Source organism: Nipponia nippon, unplaced genomic scaffold (assembly GCF_047370975.1).
Source record: "Nipponia nippon isolate SJK-2023a ecotype South Korea unplaced genomic scaffold, ASM4737097v1 scaffold_18, whole genome shotgun sequence".
In the NCBI taxonomy this organism is placed as follows: Eukaryota; Metazoa; Chordata; class Aves; order Pelecaniformes; family Threskiornithidae; genus Nipponia; species Nipponia nippon.
In genome coordinates this window covers 7,210,084-7,231,622 of record NW_028262334.1, presented here as the reverse complement: position 1 = coordinate 7,231,622, position 21,539 = coordinate 7,210,084, and the positions used below count along the sequence as shown (strand labels likewise).

The 21,539-nt window shown below is 54.2% G+C and overlaps 1 protein-coding gene across 1 annotated transcript in view; it reads right to left on the bottom strand.

Moving 5' to 3' along the window:
• Positions 1 to 20,361, bottom strand: part of MMP17 (matrix metallopeptidase 17) — a 67,505-nt gene extending 47,144 nt beyond the window's left edge. The window contains exon 1 of the mRNA XM_087754540.1: positions 19,725 to 20,361. Within this exon, the coding sequence (XP_087610666.1) occupies positions 19,725 to 19,853 (129 nt within the window). The 5' untranslated portion in view covers positions 19,854 to 20,361. The remainder of the gene's footprint in view (positions 1 to 19,724) is intronic.
• Positions 20,362 to 21,539: the final 1,178 nt, after the last annotated feature.

Genomic DNA, 21,539 nt, shown 5'->3' with positions numbered 1-21,539 from the left:
TTTTTGCATTACTCAGTGGAAGGAGAGAGATGCAGGGAGCTCCCCCGAGCCCCCGCGGCCGCCAACCCTTCCCTCGGGGCACCTGTGTTACATCTTCGGCTCAAGTAAGCGGGAGATGTAAGCGTAGCTGCTAAGGAGACGACTGTTGCACCGCAAAGGGGAGGTGAGTGCTTCCGCGTGGTGTGGGATCGCGCTCTGGGTTTTCCAGTTCTGCCTGTGCTACGTGGAAGGCAGCGCGGGTGCTGCGCAAGCCTTCTGCTCTACAGTAAGATGGGACCTTAAGACGTGTTCCAAGGTAACATCAGATTTTGCCAGTAGTGCTAACGAAACCACAGTCCGAATTGGTGCAATGAAACAGCAGCAAAATATTTGCAGCAGACGGTGTCAAACGAAGCGCAGGCAGCGCATCATCTGAGTGATCACCTGGATGGTGAGCTTCCTCCCAGTCCCTCCCACAGCCCAACCCAGCGCGTTTGCTGCTGTCGGCAAGGGGGATGCTCTGGATCCCCCGGCACTGCCTGCGCCAGCCTGCTCCGCGAAGGGCCCGATCCAGCCTCGTGCAAGCAGGCTCCTGCCAGCAGCTTCTGTTTCAAACTGCTGTGGGCAGGGCTGGGCAGGCTCTGTCCCTGCCTGCTGGCTCCTTCCCATCTCCATCCCCAAAAAACAAAGGGTCGGACGCTCGCCAAGCATGTCCCAAACCACAGCCCCAGTCCCTCCAGCCCCATTACGCATGACTACGAGGTGCTGCTGCAGGCTGGATTAACTCCCATTTTTGAAGCCCTCCAACATCATCAGATGAAGGTCCGACATCTGTAGCACACATCACCCTCTGCTCCTCCCCATGCTTTCATCCGGCATGGGAGCGCCGGGACGCTCCCGGGAGCAAACAGCCTTTGCAAAGGGGCTTTATCTTTGCTTGCAGGAAACCTTGAAGGTTCACAAGGCAGCAAGGGAAATTTGTGCTGTGAAAATCAAAGCCGCGGTAATTAAACAGGAGTTTCCTCTGTCCCAGGGAGGCGGTTGGCAGAGCAGAATTTGTGAGTGGGGACATGAAGTTATGTCCTACCTGAGGGACTGCACATGCAGAAGGTGAAAACTCATCCCGCTCCTCGGCATGCTGCGCCAACCCCACGGCTGTGGCCGGATCTGGCGGCAGGGTCACCAGGCTGCTGGGCCACATCCCGCTCCACGTACAAGTGCATCCTGAGGACCCTCACCCTGCTGTGTGCCAAGTTCACCCTCACCCCATAACTCAAAACTTATCCTTTCTTTGTTCAAAACTAAGAAAATCTTCCAGAAAGAAGGGAAAAAAAAAAAAAAAAAGCAGCTTCTAAAACACTTCCCAGTCTGATGTGCAGCAGTCAATTATCCAAAAGAGAGGTGAATCGATGGAAAAGGCTCTTGGGTGTTGGGAAAGGCAGCGGCTGCCCTTTCCCAGAGCCGCACACAGCCCGGGTCGATGCTGCTTTGCGGCTGGCATCTGCTCTCCATATTTCTATTTGTTCCAGTGATGGGTTGCCAAGGTGTCAAAGTCAAATAATTTGAATTTCTCACCAAGTGAAAGATACTCAAGGTTCAAAATGACACCTTGACCCAGCTGGGTCATTTTGCAGCAATTATGACCAATTTCTATGGTGGAAGACTGTAAGAGTTCAGAGGAGAAAAAAAATTGCTTGTCCTTTCTTCACCTTGCATACAAATGAAAAACAAATGTGATCTTCTTGCTCTTGACATAACCATGCTTTAAAGAGCTTCACAAACATCTATTTCCTCATTTGAGCTCACACAGAAGACATATTAGCTCTTTTAAATACGCTTTCTCCTTGGCAGTGTGCAGCCCATCCCCTATCTTTAACATTTTAAGAAGCCGCCAAGTGGTTATTTGCAAAACTAACGTTAGGAGATGGATATAATCTATTTTAAACCTCAGCAAAATTGGCCAATTTCATGAGGTTTTAACATACGGTGGAATTAATCAAGTCACACGGATTATGAAATGTGAAACACAGCCCCCCAGTTCTCCACCCGCATGGGAACGATTTGGAAAAAGCCCAACCATCTCACAGCACAGCGAGGAGATAAAAAAATAATAATAAAGGGAATGGTTTCCAACACACACCGGCTTCCCGAGCAGTGATGCTCTCCCTAGCAGAGCGTCTCTGTCTTGCGAGACTTCCACCTCGACTCGCCTTTTCGGCATCGCCATGCTCCGCTCCTTCGGTGGTGAAGCGCAGGGAAACGGGGAGCGATGCCTTCGAGCTCTGCACCCACCCAGCACTGGCTCTCCTGCAGCGGGGCCGGATCCAGCCCGTCCTCCTCTCTTCCCGGAGGCCCTGGCTGCCTCCTGCCTTTCCCTGCTGCCCTCTGCATGGGTACTGGCACCATAGGGTCCCCTCCCCAGGAAAGGAGCCCCTGCACTGGCTGGAAGCAGCTTCACCCTTTCAAGGGGAAATAAATCCAGGAAAAGGCATTTCCTCCAACATTAAAATTCCAGACGACTCTGTCTTACTTGATCTCGTTTGCGAGGTCTTGCTATTCAGTTGCTTGGAGACTTTTGTTTATTGCCTTGTTTTTCTTTTGTTTTAAATGGTTGAAATTAGTGTTTTAACTGAGAACGAGGCCAAAAATGTCGATTCCCAGGCAAAACTGCCTGGAGCTGGCTGTGGTTTCCATCTTTTGCTAAAGACATGTCCAATGCAAAGCACAGCACCCTGTGCAGAGACCGACGGACGCAGCATTGCACACCGAATGCTCCTTCCAGCGCGGGTTGGGGGACATCGGCAGAGCAAAGCCGTGTTGTGCTGGTGTTAGCGAGGGAGTTGCTCGCTCGATCTGGATTTTTCGCGTCTGTGCAAATTTCTTCAGCTGCCACCCTCCATCAGGCTCTGTGTGCGGGCAGATGGGCAGCGGCACGCTGGTGACGGTCACCAGGAGTGCTCAGAAATCTAATTCTCCTATGTGCACCGCACAGCAGCTCTGGATGCTTTACTCAAAGCTGAGGTTTTGCTCAGGATGGGGGACCCATGCCAGGCAGCCGGGCTCGTGCCGGCAAAACCCCAGCGGTGCCGGCTCCCGCCTGGGCAGTTCAGCTGCTCCCAGGAGCAGCAGCAGGTCCCAGCCCTGGCTTGTCCCCCAGGTGGGGGGTGACTTTGATTTCCCAGTGCTGACTTACCCAGGCTGCTGGCTGGCTGCCTGTCCTCCCGCCTTACCATCAGCAGCGGGCAAAAGCTTCCCAGCATGTGCCCTGTCCTGTAGGACCCGTACCAGCCAGCCCGGGCAGCAGCAGCTCCTCAAAGCCAGGCAGCTGTTTTGTAAATTATTCAGTGCGGCAGCAGCTGCCGTAAGTTGAGGAAGCACAGGCAGGAGCAGGAGCACGGCCCCCCAACAGCACAGAGAGGGCTTGAACAAGGGCTGCATCACCTATGGGAGCTGCCAGATGCATCACCCAGGATGTTGGACCCATGGAGCAACTCGGAAAATAGGGTGGAGGTTTCCAGCGATGGCAGGAGGGCGGCAAGGGGAGCCAGGCATGCACCAAGGGGGGGTCCTCTCGTGCCCCACCATCCCCTGGGCTCTTCTCCAACACAGCGGGTTGTTTTTGGGGGCGCAGGCAGCAACATCTCTCCCACGGACACCTTCTCTCAGCTGCCTGCACTCAGAGGGGGTTTTCACAGCATCAAACACGGCGTGCACAGAGCTGAATCCAGTCCTCCCTCACCCCCGGCACCCTGGGACAGGCAGCATCTCCCAGGCGCCGGCTGCTGTGCAAAGCCAGGGAAGGCAGGATGCGGTTTGAATGCAAACACGCCGGGGATGAGAAGACAAATGGCTCCAGGGGAAATACGATGACCTCCCCAGCAGTGTCAGGAAACATTTGTCAAATGGCAGAAGTCATTAGCTGTTTCGCCGCTCACCTATCGGGAATGTCACATCGCTGGTGATGGCTGGTTAATGCAGACCTGACAGGGCTTTTGCTGCCAGAGCCGAGGTCAGCTCCCTGCTTCAGGTGCCAACAGCCAGGTTTGCCCAGCACAGGCTTGGCCACTGGTCCGGGCACCCCCGGCTCTGCCCCTGCCTTGCTGATGGGCACAGCAAACCGAGCCGTGCCAGGAAAACCTGCCTGGCTTCTGGCACCCCTTTTGAAGTAACCCCCAGTGCTCATTCTTCTAGAAAATCAGAAGATTTCAAAGCCTTTTGCTAAAGGTGGAAGACTACTGCAAGCCTATCGCAATGGGTGGGAAGCTAAAGACCTGAGCAGGGAAGGGACTTACTTAAAATCCATGAAAGGCCAATGCAAACCCCATCAAACCCTATGACCCATCCTTTTGGATGGCTTTAGGGAGTGTTGTGCTGAACTGTATTGAGCACAAGCATCCTCCAGGGAAAGCTGCTAGCCTCCTACGCACGGCAGAGCAGGAGCAAGCCACCAGTCACCAGCCTTATGTTTGAAGGAAGGAAAGCAGATTTAGTTTGTGCAGTGGTTGAATTTTGCCTACCAGCAAACCCACCCAGCTACCGAGATCCGGCAGCGTGGAGCTGCCAGCTGCCCTGCCGCACGGGTGCCGCCGGGCCGGCCCACCACATTCGGTTTTATGAGGGTGAAGGTGTGCTCGGCAAAAACGAAAACTGAGAAGCCATCAGGTGAAAGCCACGCTTCTCCCTTCGTGAGCACGAAGGTGGGATGGGGATAGGTGAGGGCTAACACCAGGGCATGCAGATGGATTTATACAAATACTTACCTAAAGCGTATACTCAGGTACTTAATTTAATACATTACAAGTAACATCTCACCGCGACTCAACCACGGCAGCAATTATTTTCCAGTGCTGCTATGAGACCAGCAGCCCCCCGAGCTCCTGAATTCGCAGTTCCGACAGCAGGGGATAGCCTGGCGGCCAAGCGCCCTCATGAGAGGCTTTTGCTCTGCCTTAGAATAAGGGGAAAGGAATTCAATTAGGTGCACCCATCACCTGGCAATGAAATGTTACTGTCAAGGGTCCTTTGGGGGAAGTCAGTGAGGCCTCCTCTCCTCTCTTAGGAAAAATGGCACGGATATCTGGACCAGCCAAAGAGGGCAGAGCGAGAGTCGAAGGAGGTTAATCCAAACCCAGGTGTGACCGAGGGATGCTGAGACACACAATGAAGGAGCGAACTCGTGTGTTGGGCCTCCCTGCCAAGGTGAGCTTTAAAGTCAGCATGACTGCGTTAAGATGCGTTCAAGATAAGATGCATTTTCTGCACTACATCTGCAACGCGAGGGGAGGTGGTACCCCCAAGAAGGGCAGCTGGCAGGGGGGAGCCGGAGGGGTTCAGCAGCATCAGGCCCCTGCTGAACCTCCTCCTCCGGTGGGAGATGGTGTCTGGCACCTCGACAGCACGTCAGACCCCTGGATGGATTTGCAGTACGTGCATCCCTCACCCATCTCAGGCCCAAACTCATCTTCCTACATAAAACAGCAACGGGCACCTGGAAGCTCAAAAAACAGAGTGCTGGGAGTCTGTCAAATGAGGCAGTGAAAATGAGCAAGAGGTCGATTCCATAAAAGCCGCCACCACCCCCTCAGCAGAGGCCACTTATCTGCGATGCTACCTGCAGCAAAGGAATAAAGAATTGCGATGAAGTGAAGATGCAATTTCTTTTAGTGGGTCCAGAGCCTCCTTCTGCAGTTAAGACATCAACACAGGCGCGCGTCAGCTGAGTCACCAAACCAACTTTTGCAGGCTTGCCTTCCTGGAGGAACCTCTCCTGCGAAAGCGGCTTTAGGAGGAGCAGAAAGGGCTGCAAAACGCACGAGCGAGCAAAGCCACACGGTGTTGCCTCCGCAGCAGGGCACTGCTGTCAGCTGCCTTGATAGAGTGCTGCTTTCACGCGGCAGCCCTCCTCCCAAACAACATTTTCTCTAGAATGGAGCTGCATGTTAAAAGTCAGTATATAAAAAATATTTAGGCCTTGTCTGATCGTAACACATCTTCCCCTGAGCACCAAGGAAATTCTCAGCCTGGCTTTCTTGCTCTTGAATCCACAGCAGAGCAGGGCAGGTTCCTGCAAAGCCTCCACCCGTCCCCCCAAACCCCGCCAGGGTCACAGCATTCCTCCCTGCCTAAAACACTTGCACCGCTTTCAGCCGTGTCCGGCTTTCTTGTCCTGGGCTCCGATGGTGTGGGGTTTTTGGGGTGCCCAGCCCTTTGCTGGCACACACGGACAGTGATGCCCAGGGATGCCTTGGGCACACGATGCCTGCCACAGGCACGGGTCACTGGCATCACAAGCACAGCACACCGAAATCAAGAGTTAACGTTAAGAGTTAAATTCAAAACACAAGGAAACAGCACTAGCACAAGGTTGGCAATAGGAAAAGGCTGCCAGAGATGTCAGCGCTGGGACTGAGCCCCCCTGGGTGCTGTTCTGGTAGGGCAGGGGGGAGAAACAGGATCACCAGGAGACCCCGCACAGGTGGGGAGGGTCCTCCAGCCACCACTCCACGAGATCGTGGCGATTTTTGGTCCTCCCCATCCTGCCCAGGGCTGTCCCCGCAGGCAGGGACAGTGCCGGGGAAGCCCTGCAAGAGCCTCTTGGCCATGGCATGTCGGTGCACATCGGTGCACGCTGTGCCGGCCGCCGCGCGCTCTCCTTCCCCCTCCCCGGCAGCCTCCCGGCGCAGGGCTGGCAGGGCACCAGGGAAATTAAGCAAGTGATTTCTAAAGCCGAGAGAAAAGCAGCCATCTGGGCCCTAACAGACAGGTCATCTAATGAACAAAGAGAATTTTCTAGAGAAGCTGGAGAAATGCAACAGTCTGAATAAAAGAAGCGGTAACTCCTCCGATCCATCCAGAGGCTGCTGCAAGAGAGAAGCTTTCAGGGAGTGCTGAATACCGGGGTAACGCCCCGTCCTGCCTAATTAAAGGATGAAGCAGGAGATGGGCTGAAGCGGTGGGAAGCGGGAAGGAGCAGGCTGGGCTGGGGGTGAAGTTCAAGGTTTTCTGTGCCACAAAGAGCCGGGGCAGCCACCCCGGCAGCCCCCTCTGCCTAGGCACCTACTTCTGCACCTTTGGAGATGGGATTTACATCACTAAGTCTAGGAGACTTGAGGCACCCTCTTCTTAACTCTCAGCATATTTCCCTGCAGAAAGTAAGATTACTACTCGTGTGACGGACAGAAAACGCAGACAACTTTCCCCGGTCACAGCTCCAAAGTTCAGGGTACAAACCTGGCACCCTTGCCCTGACCTTGCACATCCACCGCTGGCTACAGATACCTCCTCTCCTTTCTGCTCTTCCTCATTGGAAAAACACCATCAGTCATAATTCAAGTACCTTCTCACCCCATCGTTTCGTGCCCTGCCACGTTTCATAACCTCGTTTTGCATGCTCGCAGGCAGTGCTCCCCCTTCTCCTGGGGCTGGCAAGCAGGTCTCTTCTGAAGCTCTTTCAGGTTATTGAACTACTATGTTAATGCAGCTTGTTTCCCATCAGCTGAGGGCAAAGTGCCGGGGACATCATTTATTTTCCATGTTTATTTATGTCAGGAGAGTCCTTAAAGGATTTGTTTGCAGCTGCTTCGGTTGCTGCTCTTGCCGAGGTTACCTCCCGCCCCACCGCGTGCCAGCAAGTCAGGCCCAGGGAGACTGGAGTCCACCAGCTTCCTTCAGCTGTTTTGATGCCGTGGAAACAACTCATTTCCTTTATGCTTCTTAATGAGGAGCAGAATCTCCCCTTTTTCTGGCTAGTAAGCCCTTATGCCCCTTGAAGGTAAGGCCAGCTGGGAACCGGCAGTGATCCCTCAGTCTAACACCCCTGTTTCTGCAGAGCCCCCAAAGAAGGGCCAGTTCTGGTCACCTCCTTTTCGGATGGCTTGAGCACACCCCATCTGGACCTTGACGATACGATCCCAGCAAAAAGCAATGTTGCTCCCATGGTGTATGGGCCCCCCCGGGAACAACCTCCTCCTCCAGGATGATGTGGATGGCGACCTGTAAGCCCTTGAAAAATGGAGGTATCAGGATTATCCCAACAGAGCAATTCCCTCTGCCCCTCTCATCCTCGTGGAGGAACCCACTGGGTGTATACTTCACTCCGCCTGCCACTGCCTTTATTATTATTTCTCCAGGCTCAGTCATGGCTGCAGGTGGTCGCTTTTTTTTTTTTTTTTGCTATAAACAATAAAAGTCTCATTTGCAAACGGAGATGACCTCCCCTGCACCAGCCCCTGCTCAGGGCTCCACATCAGCCCCAGTTCATCACCTGAGGACGATGGCCAGACCCTGCACCCTTCCCCAGGTGGTCCAAGCAGGCACATCGCTCTGCTCCCAGCTGCTACCCAGCACCTTCCAGCTCTTTGGAGCACCCCGAGGTGATATGCCAAGAAGCTGGCTGCCAGTAAGTTTTCTCCTTAGGGTTCAAGGCTACCCCGGCGGAGGACAGCATGCCATATCAATTTCCTCCGTTGTCCTCGCAACCATCTGGGCAAAGAAACATTTGTTATTTTGTGACAGTTCCCTGTGGAGGCCGCTCAGGCATCCTACCCGCTTGCACAGTGGAGCTGGCAATTTTGCCAGAAACTCTGCTGTAAAGGGTTTTGCAATGTTAATTAAATTTCTGCAGTTGTATCTCTTGGCTCTGAATAAGACCCAAGCCTCTCTGAGCACGTGAGGAAGGGCTCAGCTCCTCATCCCCATTCAAACCTGGCTCTGAACAAGTCTGGCTCCCAAGACTGAATTCCGTCTATGCAACATGAAAAATACAATATTGTCCCTCACCAAAAGGAAATGAATTCAGGACTGTCAGGGTTCAGACACAGTATGGGTCTAGATAACCTAGAGGCTGAGAGATGATCCCAGAGCTACAAAAAAGCAGATGTCCTTGCCTGGAGAACTGATTCCTCTAAACAGACAAGCAAAAATGAGTATCTATGATCGTACAGACAGGCACGATGCAGGAGGGACAGCGAGTCACCCCAAGGACTCTGGATGAAATCAACACAAAGCTGCCGCGGCTCCGGCTCCCTTTCGCCTCCGACCACGCACAGCCCCTGCCCCGGGCTGGCGCCGATGACCTCCGCCAACGTGGCTGGGCTTTTGTAGACGCTGCTTTCCAGGAAAGCATGGAAGAAGAGCGGCTGCCAAGGGCCTGGGAAACGCGAGAGGAGACAGGTTGGGTTTAATAGTTAAAATTTTTTAGAAATTTAAAAGAGAAGCTGTTTTTTCAGTAAGAGGCTATTAATAAGTGAGATAGGAGGGAAACATGGAGAAGATAAGGAGAAGTTTAATTCAGAGAAGCTGTGGGACTGGGGCTTCCCAAGCAGCAGGGCTAGACCCACTGCCCAAGCTGTTCCCACGGCGGAGGTGGGAGACAGGCACCTGGCTCACCAGGGTCCCACAGGGCTGGGAAACCAGAACAGGGGATGGCGAACAAACCGATGGTGCCGGGCTGGCATTTCCTACACAGCATAGAGTGATTTCTGCCAGCTGTTACAAAGAGGCCTGGAAGCAAGGCGGTTGGCGGGGTCAGAAGATGCTTGGCACCGGTAGGTTTGCTCCAGGGCAGCTGTTAATCATCGCCCTTTGCAGCCAGAGCAAAGGCGAGAGCAAGCACACTGGCACTGCGGTCCCGTGGGCGCGTTCACCCACTGACGTTTTCAGAAGGCGGCCGAAGCGGCGCAACGCCTTCCCAAGGAGAGTGGCAGAGCCGCCGCAGACGGGCGACGGTGGGTCTGTGCCTGCTCTGCAGCTATGGGAAATGCCCGGCGGGCTCAGCGCCATGGTATGCTATTTCAAGGAGAGTGTCAAAGTTTGTGCAGCTGTTAATAAAGGTATTTGCTACAAGGCAGAGGGTAATCACTGCAGAATAAGAGCAAGGAGGCGCAGAAGGCACTTTGCAAATTTTACCCACTTAAAGCACGGACTACCGCCGCCACGCAGTGATTTAGTGACCGAAGGTCTGCACCAAGGGACGGGACATAACGCTGGGAGCCCCCTCCTCCCAGGCTAAGTTAATACCATTTCCCTCACCCTCTGTTAATAACAGCGACACAAAAGGCAGCCGGGCAGCAGTCTGGAGGGGCGGGCACGGCGCAGACCCGGGGGGAGAGAGCCCAGCACCCCAACCTGCTCCCACCGGTGGCTTTCCAACCTCCGCACGCAGCCCAGCACCAACCTATTTTCTCGGATATTTCCCCGGTTTCCACAAGAGGGCACCGGCACGACACCGATGGGGACGCACCGGGGTCCCCAGCAGCCGGAGCCTCAGGGACGGGACCTCGCCCTGGGGTTTTGTCTGCAGAAGAAAAGAAGTTGATGTCTGTCTCCCATGAGAGCTCCCTGCAAAGGGTGGGAGCGGGGAGATCTCAGTTCTGGAGCCCTGGCTCACCAAGACATTTGCTAATGCAGAAAGAAACCCTTTTTGACCCCAAAGGCTATTTTCTGGCGTAGCTCTGCTAACACTGAGGGGCTGCAGGGACGAGAATGGGCCTTCCCCGGTGAGTGCGGAGGGGCACCCACCATCACCCAGCTCCTCCAACCTCTGCATCCCCATGCACAGCCCAGGCAGGGAGCCTGAACCCTCAGGAGCTACTCCTCTGGGGAAACGGCTTCGTCCGCAGGGCACTGCTGGGCTCCTGGCAAACCCTGATGCAGGGAAAGACTTAGCTGGAAAGAGATAGACCAGTGAGAGTAAACCCCCCCAGTAACAAAAGCGTGGACAAAAAGAGCTGGCCCAGCTCAGCAGAAGGGCTTTGCAGGGCAGATCCACAGCGCACACACCTACCCCAAGCTGGGGGTCAGCCAGCAGACCTGTAAGTGTCCAGAAGGCAGAATTCACTCCAGGGCATCGCCTGGGAGAGCTGCATCCCACAGCTGCAGCCAGGGCAGGCCCAGGACCCAGAAGTGCTCCTCTTCTTCAATGCCTCTGGCTCCCAGCAGCATCACGAGCAGCAACAGGACTCAGCGGTGCCAGTACCCTGCCGAGGTGCAGCCAAACCACACACAAACTGTCACCAGTGCCTACGCAGCAGCATTCGCATTCATACCACAACTCTGAGCAAATACATCAAGTGCTTCTTCCCCCACTACACGACCCTCTGTGCTGCCGCGGTTTGATGGGGAAGAAAGCAGCTCTTAAGAGCCAAAATACAAAATGCTGCCAAGCGCTGACCCAGCAGCCGCCTCTGACGTGGAGCCCCCTGAGCTGTACCCCAGGGAGCTGCAGCGACGGTCAGAGGAGGAGACCCTAAGAAAGCCACCCTAAACCAGACCGGACTGGATACCCTTCATGAAGGGAAGCCTCGGACTATTAGAGATCTGGTGCTCAGCCCTCAGGTTATCTTTCAGCGAGCAATGCGGTTGCTCAGTCAACAACATCATCGCGTGCCTCAGAGCCTGGCAGATCAGGCACTTGGTGCTCTGGGTTTTCAGCAGAGAAAAAGAATTTTATTATCTTCCTGGGGAAGTTTTTTAACCCAGGCGAACTTGTGGAAGACCACTCAAATCACTGTTGCCCAGTCACCGCCCATATGGGACCCTGGAGCATGACAGCTGATTTCCTCTAGATTATCTTGATCTTGCTGGACACCGAGTGAGTGCGTACCAAAGCACGAGGTGTATTAGAAATGCCAAAACAGCAACAGATTGTCTGACAGGGCTGTCATTCTGTCACGAAATATGACATGCATCCAGCCCGGGAGGAAGAACTGGATTGCTGTACACTTTAGTGCCGGCTGAGGCCATGCAAGATTATTCCTCATTTCAGAGTCTCACTGATCAGACCTGGAGGATACATTTCTGCAGCATAAACAAAATGTGGCAAAAGTCCCAAACCACCTACCTCTCTTTAGCTGCGCCTTTAAATAAAACACATTGCCATTTCACAGGCACGTCTATGAGGGATTTCCCTTTTGTGAACCCAATTTCCTCGCGCTTTTGAACAAAAATCCATCCCTGACATGAAGGATGCAAAGGTAGAGACAGCATGGCTTGGTACAGAGCAACGGGGAATTTGCCGAGCAGCAACAAAATGGAGAACAAACAAGAAAAATAAAAGACAATTTAATGCAGAGAATTTATCAAAGGAGCAAGGACTCTTCTCGAGCAGAATCAGTGACGGCCCTTCTGTTGGCGGCCATGCCGGAGGGACACTATGAGCATGAAGAAGGAACAGCAACGACAAAGTAAACACAAGTAACAAGGTGGGAACAAGCCTACGGGCTGGTGGGAGCTCCCCACGCTCCCCACCACATGCCTCTTCAAAGGCACAGCCTCGACCCAGCACCAGCTAGGACATAGCTAACGCTGAGTGGATGTAATATCTCCGGAGGAGATCCCACATGGTGGGCTCAAGAAAAACAGGAGCGACTGCTTTGTTTTTCTCTTGCTCAGTGATGAGACCTGACACCCTTTCCCAAAGGCTGAATTCATCATCTCCAGAGCTTACAGGTAATTAGACCTGGAGTCGTGGTGGGATTGTCTCTAGCAGTCATGGTATTGTTTTGCTCCTTGTGCTTTCCTTGGGATCCTATAACTGAACTTCCCAGGAGTTACAGTCAGACAAAAGGAGCATTTTCTTGTGTTACACCCTTCACCCAAGCAGACCTCCAAGTTTTTGGTAATCATAGGCCTTTGAGAAGGCACTGCCTCCAGGGTGGCTGCGGAGGAGCCAAGCAGAGCCACCCAGCAGCTCAGGGCACCAGGAGTCACAGCTTTGGCTTCGAGGGAAGCATGAAAATCCACCTCCTGAGATGTACTTTGGCCACAACGTCAGCAGTAGTATTTTCTGCATGTGACAACATCTCACCGAGAAAAGCAAATCTTCATGAAGGGTTGACTGATACGTAGACAGTCAAAGCCTGAGAACAAGCAGTATAGCCTATAACTCACAGTATTTTGGAAAGTCTACAGCTGCCAATCAAGCGCATGCCTCCTCAGATGAGTGTTTCCAGGCTTTCCTCTCAAAAGGGATCTCATGGGGACCCCTTCCTCGCACACCAGTCTTTTCTATCTTTTTATCCCATTCAGGTCCCCTCCAGGGTTCAGCTGCTCACTTGGTCCCAGCACCGCTCCCAGATCTGCTTCCTCAACCTCAAAAAAGCCTTGGACAGCGAGATCCCCAAAGCCTGGCAACAGCCCATGAAGTTTCCTTGTGATCTCTTGGTAGTCTGCCATCTCCGGCAAGGGGCATTTGGTGGGAAGTGGAAAAATCCAGAGTTGGGTGGTTTGGGATGGGAGCCCTGGGGAAGCTGTATGGGATTAAATGCCTCCACCATGGCGTAGGACAGGCAGCCTCTGCACATGAAGACAGACCTGTGGATGAAGCAGTCCAGAGCTCTTATCTCCCACTTGTATTTTTGATGAGGGAACCTTTTGTCCTGCATCCTTGAAGGACATGTAGCGGGCCACATAAGACAGACTCGAATTGCAGAACAAATCCAGGATGCAACGGCAGCACCTGGGCTGTTGGGTGATCTTCAGCAGCTGGGAGCTGAACGCCAGGAGATGCCAGTTGGGGTTTGTTAAATGACAAGACGATATAATCCAAACATGTCCATCACCTTCAAGCAAGGACCCTGTGACACAGGTAGAATTGCTTTTGTTCACCCAAAAGATCAATATTGTCAGGATGAAATAATATGTCAGCCGGTGTGAAGAATTCCACCTGACCACTGACAGTCAACAGGCAGAAACTCCTCTTGAAAAAAATAATATAAAAAAAATCCTGAATATACTGCCACTTTCCAAATCACCGTATTCAGACCATTCTCACCAGGAGCTGTAGATCATCTCCAGGTTTCTTGGAAGAATGATTTTCTGTGCACATGGTTTATTCTGATGCAGGAAATTCCCCAGGGTTAATCGAGTTGTTTTCTATTAAATCATCATGGCTAATCAAACTGCCAGAGTCCCACCTGAAGACCATGCTCCTCGGTGAATGTCAGCATTTACTCCATGTCAGTCATGGCAGGACTTTCCTCTGAACAAACCTGTTGTCAAAGGCAGTTTCTCATTACACTCATCTAAAACTCGCCGGTCCTTCAGCAGCTTCTTCCCCTCGCCCCCGCACGTCTGCTTTGTTTTGCACTGGATTTAACTTTGCATATGTGGCTTGGTGTAGGTTTTTTTAATATAACACCAAATCTCTTAATTCTCTGACCCAGAAATCAGAGACAATCCTCATAAAAATCTGGGACAAAGACGACACACGCAGCTGCACGCGCGCAGCAGCAAGAGCTTCCGAAACTCCCAAATCCACCCATTTAAAGTGATTTTGATTAAAGAAAGCATTTTGAGAACTGGTGCTGTCAGAACTCTGGTTATTTTGAAAGCAAATTCTTGGCTTTCAACTGCAACTCTACTCTGAATGAGATACTTTAAAGAGCGACAACACAGCAGCCCAGGTTTACCATCGGCCATCGATTTGCACCCGCGATGTGAGGGCTTTTCCCTCCCACGCTGTCACCTCCACGAGGCCAGCTAGGACCCGAGACCCACGCAGGGCACACGCCTGCTCCCACAGCATCCAGAAATAAAGGTTTCCTCAGCCGCAGCGTGACCTTTCCCGCAGCCGCACAGCCCATTCCTGCAGCACTTTTGCCAATGAGTAAATAATGAGAAATTAGTGCGCGGCCCCAGTGATGAGTCAGAGCAAGCCGCCAGCGGCACTAACGAACCTGCAGGGACAAAACAGGGTGTCGGTGACATCCAAGCCCCCCCCCCACCCGGTTTCGTGACAACACCACCCGTGTCACACCCATGTCACCCTGTGTCCTCAGCAGGGCTGATGTGTGTGGTCCCGCCAGTGAGTCACACCCAGACACCAAACTGGGAGAGCCCCATCCGATGCCAGGCAGGGAATGGGAACGTGCTGCTTTTCCCATCTCCTCTTTGCAAGTTTAGTTTAACGAGGGAGAATAACGAATTATCGCGCGTTGAGTCAGGTAGGTGCACGCAGGCAGCGACCTCCCTTGTGAGAGCCCCAGGAATTTTAGAGGCAAAAGGTGGGTACAGAGGTACGGCTCCACCGCACGCCGTCACCAGGGGTGGCAGGGTCTGGCTGGGGGGGTCCTGCCACCCAGGAGCTGCTTCTGCCCCGCAACGCTTCGCTGCGGCGCCCGAGGATGAAGAGCGAGGCCGAGGTGGGAGCTCACCCGCTCCATCCCCAGCACCAACCGTGGGAAGTCCCCAGTGGCAGCAGGGTTTCACCCACCTGCTCTGAACCCTTCCCGAAGGCAGAGTCTCATTAAAGCGGGTAATTTAGCTTAGCTGCCCTGGGTAATTCACACGGCTGGGCCCACAATAGCAGCCAAGGCATTGGAAATTGCATTACTGTATCTGGAGGTCTGGGGTGCTCAAATCTGAAAGGGAAGTAGCGGTTCAAACCAGCCAGGGCTCTAATACCAGATTAAATGCTTTCACAGGAGCCCATCTATTTGAAAGCTTCCAGCCAGCCTTTTGTCAAGCCAATTTAGTTTGCATTGTACTTTGGCTTCAAGAGGTACCTTAAAATGTAACCAGCAGCACTTTTTTTTTTTTTTTTTTTTTTTTAACATGGTAGCTTAACTTTTTTCGAGGGAATTCATGGACCTGGGATGGCCACTGCTCCATATGGGAAGGGAATGAAGTGCTTTAATGGTAGAGGGGCTAAGCAAAGCTCCTCTCTCCAACGCCATTGGCCTGAATGTATTATTGTTTAGGGAATCTGTTGAGCATTTTGTCCTGAAAGACTTTCCATTTTAGAAGGCTGAATGAAGCTCCAACTGGGATTATCAATGTTTAATTTCCCCATTAGCAGAAACAGAAGGTTACGAGTCTGGTAGTTTCTCCTGCTAGAGGGAACAGCCTATTTCCATCCAAGGATTTTACTTTAAGAGGGCTAATTATCCCAAGCCTTGAACCAGGAGGTAAGCCGCGCCTCAGGGACACCGTGCCCAACCCCAGGTGCTTAAATGCAACAATTTAGGAGAGCTCCTGGCTGATCCCAGGGCAGGCGGGAGCAGGAGGGCGGCTGGACCGGGATGTCCAGCTGCACGTGGGCATCTGGCAGCGAGAGCAGCAGGACGCTCCCACCCTCCTGCAGGCAGAAGCACCCCAGAAACAGCGAGCAGGAGCCCCTTCCCCAGGCGTGGGCCAGCTTCTCTTCGAAATTCAGCACCTGGGAGACGCTGGACACGGACTGGTAGGAAACTGCTGCTCCTCCTGCCCTCCGCTCCCTGATGTGGGGACACAGAGGAACCTCTGTCTGTCCCCCAGCCCACGGCAGCCAGCCGGGGGGGCACAGCCTCAGCAGGCTCTGAGCCACCCCGGCTCTCCCCACAAGCGCATCCTTGTCATTCAAATGAGAAGCTGCCACAAAGGCAGGGCCCTGCCCTGAACAAAGAGCCGCTTGGGATGGCGGCGGAGGGGGATGCGGGTCTGTGGTCTCCACCGATGAATGCAAATGCCTCCATCCCCTGGGAGCAACTTCTCTGGGAACAACACAGACGGGCTTTGTGAGCGGGAGGCCGAGGGAGGCATCGCTCATACGCAAGCCCCCAGGAATGCCCAGCAAGCCCCAGCTGGAGAAACGCCTGGGGGGCACACACAGACCTTCCCCGTCACCCCTGACCACGCAGTCAAGAAAAAGCAGCTCACAGTCTTTTTTTTTTTTTTTTGCACCCACACTCTTGCAACCAAACTAGAACTTTCCTGGCACTCCTGCCTCCCGCGGCCACTGACGCCAGAGCTCATGTCCACAAGGGATGATCTTGGCGATGCCACCCTCCCACCGCCAACTCCTGTCCTGCAACCCCAGTGCCAGGGCCAAGCATCTCCCTAAGGCAAAGCATCTCCCTTGGGGCCAAGATTGCTCAGGTTTGGGCATCGGTCCCTCCCCAAGCCACAGCGTTTGCCCGACGTCCCACCGCACAGCTGCCGTACCCGCAGCGGGCAGGAGCTGCCCGTTTCACAGCCAGCTCCTTCACAAACCAGCAGGTCTCCAGGTCAACACCTTCACTGTACAGGCTCCACTGCATCGGCTCTTCTGAAAAATAAAACTTGAAGGTAGACCTCCCTTCAGACCTGGTTCAGAGCCCAGCAAAGTGAGAGCTCTGACTACTCGGTTACTACTAAGGTATATAAAGTTTTTGCTGCTCGCACCCCTGAGACTCTCAAGCCCAAAGGGCCATAAAAAGGGCATAAAAAGATGCGATTTGCAAACGCTGGGCACTGCAGTGAGGTGGGGTTGGGGGGTTTACTGTAAAGGCAGCAGTGCAAAATGCAAAGTAGTAAATCTCAAAAGCAACGTACTAAAATTCAAGGGAAACACTCAAGTCAAGCTCCGTTCCATCTGCTATTTTATGCTCTCTTTGTTAGAGCAGCTAATGGAGAACAATAAAAACATTAATAATCAAGCTAGATTTATAAACTGGGCAGGATATTCCACGAGTAATGAAATCTGGAGAATCATTCAATATTATATTGCTTTGGGCAGCACTCTAACAAGAACTGCCTTTGAATTATAGCCCTCTTTCGTTTTGCTGAACTTTAATTTGGCCCAGCATCACTGTTTCATTTAAAACAAACCTATGGCAGGACTGGAGCAGAGGAGGCAGCTTGGAGGCGCAGTCCTGCTCGGCGCTGAAAGCCTCTCGGCTGCAAGGGGGGCGTATTTGGGATGTAAAAGCTCTGTTGACATTGTGCTCTATTTACTGCAGAGAATTGCTGGATATAATTTTCAAAGGTTAGCGGAGCTTTCTATTGCCATGGTTTCATGCTTCCTAGTTTTCAAATATTTGGTTGAAATGCATCACAGATCTTTAATTTCTTAGTTGCTTCATAAAGTGGATGCCAAATAATTCTTCTTAAAGCTCTCACTTCCCACACAGTGGTATTTTCCTGACAAACACCTCTGAAAATACCTGGCATTTTCTGCTCCCTGCTGCTCATTAGAAGGCATAAGCACAAACCAGCTTTACAATCAACCCCTTCCTAATCCCAGCAGCGCCGTCTCCAGCCAGAGATGTATTTGCCCCAGCAAGAAATCACCAGGGCACCCACCTGACATCTACTCTGTCCTCCCCAGCCTAAATGGCCTCGTAACGCAGGGCTCTGCAATCCCCTTCTGCAGTTCACTTCTGCACAGTTACCACCATCCCGGCACCTTTTGCTCTGCAAAGACTGCCACAGCTCCTCAGTAGGGTTTTGAGCTACTGCCCAAATCCGGTCCAGGACAAAAAAAAAAGGTACCTTAATGCCTGAAAGCTGCCAGTGATAACTAATAAGCCCCCTCGAGTATTAACATTTAACCTGTAAAAGTCGAGTGCCGCACATACTGTAGCAAGGGCAAAAGCAGGTCAAAGACGAAGTTTGAGTCAAATTGATTGGGGCAGAATACAACAATTCGTGTGCTGTTTGCATGAAATATTAATTCCAGCTTTAACATTTGGTTATAGAGGAAAGCAAATGCACCGTAATAACGCAGATGTGCCTTATTTTCCCCATGTTTTCTGTTCTGCTAGGAACCGATGGGGAACGATACGCTTTGTCGTTCCCGGCAGGTGTTTGAGCAGGAGCCTGCGAGCCGGAGCACACGCTTGGTAGCCGAGCCTCGGCGGCGGCAATGTCCTGGCGCACTGGCTCCGTGCGAGCCCCGCTCGTTAGATAACCCTGCCGTGCTGCAAATCCTCCCTCCCTCCCGGCAGCGCACAGGCGGCGTTTTGAAATTCGCTGAATTTCAGGGAATTTCTCCAAACTGGCGGGTCCAGCCCCAGGACTGCTCGTCCCTGCCCGGCCACGGCCGGCTTTCCAACACCCAGGTTTGATGTAGTCGTGGGGCTTCTGCTCTCTCAGCTACGGCCGGTACCAGCTACAAGAAACTTTTCCTCCTCCAGGAGAGAAGCCTCCATCTCTCCCCTCTCAGAGGAGGCGGCATGGGGCTGTAGGGACCTGCTGGCACCATGACCTGGCAGGGACACGACCTAAGCCCTCGCCGCCTGCTAAAACCTGCCATCTCCCTGCAAACCAAGCAGGCACCTGTGAGAGGAGAAGCAGGACTGCAAGGATGCCCATGCTGTGCAGACCACCGCAATGAAGTCAACCCTCTGCCTGCTGCCTAATGTATCCCCGAGCGTGTCCCCGTCCCCAGGGATCGCTCCGACTCCAACCATGCCATTTTACCCTGCTTGCTGGCAGGAGTTTGCGTGGCTCCACCGCAGGTGGAGAGCCCTTGAGAGAGGCCAGCCCTTTCTCAGCACCTGAGAAATCACCATCCGTGTGTGAATGCTGGTGGGGCCATCACCCCGCGGATGCTGGGCTGGGGGAAAGTTAGGCCACCGTGCCGGGGTGCAGGGGGACACAACGTAGTGGGTGCAAGGGTGGGCACAGCAGCACACACTGGGTGCGGGGGGGTGCAATGGTTGCAAGGGGTGCACAGTACGCTGGGCGCAAGGGAGGGGGGACGCTGGCTTGAGAAGGGCTCCGTGCAGCGGGTACGGGGCGGGGGGCACTGGGTGCAGGGGGGGAGATGGACCCTCCACGGGCGCGGGGGGGCACCAGGCGCGATGGGAGGCACCACGTAGGGAGCGCTGGGGAGGGGGCACCGGGTGTAAAGGGGCACCGAGGAGCGGTGCGGGCTGGAGGGCACGGAGCAGCGGGACGCTCCGGGGAGCGTTTCCAGCCGCCGGAGCCCGGAGGCGGGGGGGCCCAGCGGGACGGGAGCCGGGCGGGGTGGGAGCGGAGGGGAGGGGGGGTCGCGGACAACTCACAACTCCCCGGGTGATGTCCTCCGCCGCGGGGGTCGGCGCCGCGGGCGCTTCTTGCCACGCCAGCCACAGGGCGACCACGAGGAGCATCTCCCGGCGGCGGGCGCGGTGCCGGGCGGCGGGGCTCAGCATCCCCCCGCCGCCCGCCCCGGCAGGGCCCGGCCCCGGCCCCGCGCTGGGCTCCGCCGGGCTCCGCGCCGCATCCGCGCTCCCGCCCCGGGCTGCGGGCCCCACCGGGGAGGGAGGCGGCAGGGACAGGGGGCTCCGCTCCGCGCTTCTTCACGCTGCTCCGCCGGGGAGGCTCCGCTCCGCTCCGCGCTGCTCCGCCGGGGAGGCTCCGCCGCCGGGGCGGCTGGTGCGCGGTCACATCGCCCCGCTCCCGCACCCCGCGGAGCGAGAAAGTTGCTTCAGGCGCTGCCGCGGAGCAGAGCGCGGCTCGGCGGCGGCTGCTGCTGCTCCTGCCATGCACCCCTCTGCGCCCGCCCGGCGGAGCGCCCCGGCCAGCGGCGGGGGAGAGGAGGAGGAGGAGGAGGAGGAGGAGGAGGAAGGGATGCTAATGAGGGAGGCGGTGCCGGGCTCCGGCAGGGAGGGGGCGGCTCAGCGCGGTCTGGCCGCGGCGCTGCGCGGGTGCTCGGCGCTGCGCAGCGCCGTGCCGCAGCTCGCAGGCGAGGGCTCGGTCCCCGGCGGCGGGCTGTGCCCCGCTCCGCTCCGCTCCGCATCTGCGCCTGGCCGAAACGCCTCCGGCTTCCGACGCGCTTCTTTCTAAGCATCAAAATTTCGTTAAGTACCAGCGCCATCCTCCGAGTTTTTTAAGGTGCTGTGGAAAAGGCTGGGTGGTTGGTGCATCTCCGACTGACATCCAGTCTCAGCGAGACACACGTCTGGCTTGTCCCCATAAACAGCATAACGGGATCCTATGGCCTCTGCAGTGTGCCCTCCCAGGGGAGCTGTGAATCTGCCACAAGCTCTGACAGGCCAGATGGCAGGGGACACCCTGACATCTCCAGCTCCTGCCTGTTCAGGATGAAAATGCACTTCATACTTAGCATCTGCGTTCCCCACTTCCTATTAGCACATTAATACACTCAACAGCTTTGGAAATTATCTTTAAAATTGTTTTAAAACAAAACCTATAAAGGTACTCTTTAAAAAAAAAAAAAAGATAAATAATAAATGGAAATAATGAAGAATTGGCAGAGATGAAAAATTGCTTCTAGATGCTGCTAGGGCAAAATTGTAATGGACATTGATATGACACCTTCTGCACAAATAGATTAATTCAGCAATGAACCGTAGCGGCTTCTGGAGATATTTAATATCAGACAGAACTAGAGCAAAGCAGTGGAGGAGGAAAGAAGAAATTTTTGTCCAGAAGAAACTGGTTAAAGAGAACTGACAGGGAGACCTCGCTTCCCACAGGCAAGTTCACGCTACTGCGTCCCTGCGAGCGGGGCTGAAAGTGCTGCTCCAGCACCAACAAAATGGGAGGGAAAACCCCTGGATTACAGGGCTCAGAGCCTCATTGACTAGAGCTACCTGCTGTAGCTCAAGACCTGTTATCTCGAGAGCTTTGCTCCTCGCTAAAGCAAAGTTCAGCTTCTTAAAAAGAGCAGCAAAGCCCATTCTCTGGTTCCACAGGTGCAAGGAGGGGGGGTTCCGAAGGGCAGGAGCTCCCCTGCATCCAGGTGCTGAGCGCTGGGGCTGACAGCAGCCATTCACCATTTAATTTCACTTTGGAGAGATGCCTGCAGCCACGTTGCCCCAGAGCCCCCTTCTCCTGGGGGCTGGTTCCCCCCCTCTCTGCATCCTTCTCCCCTT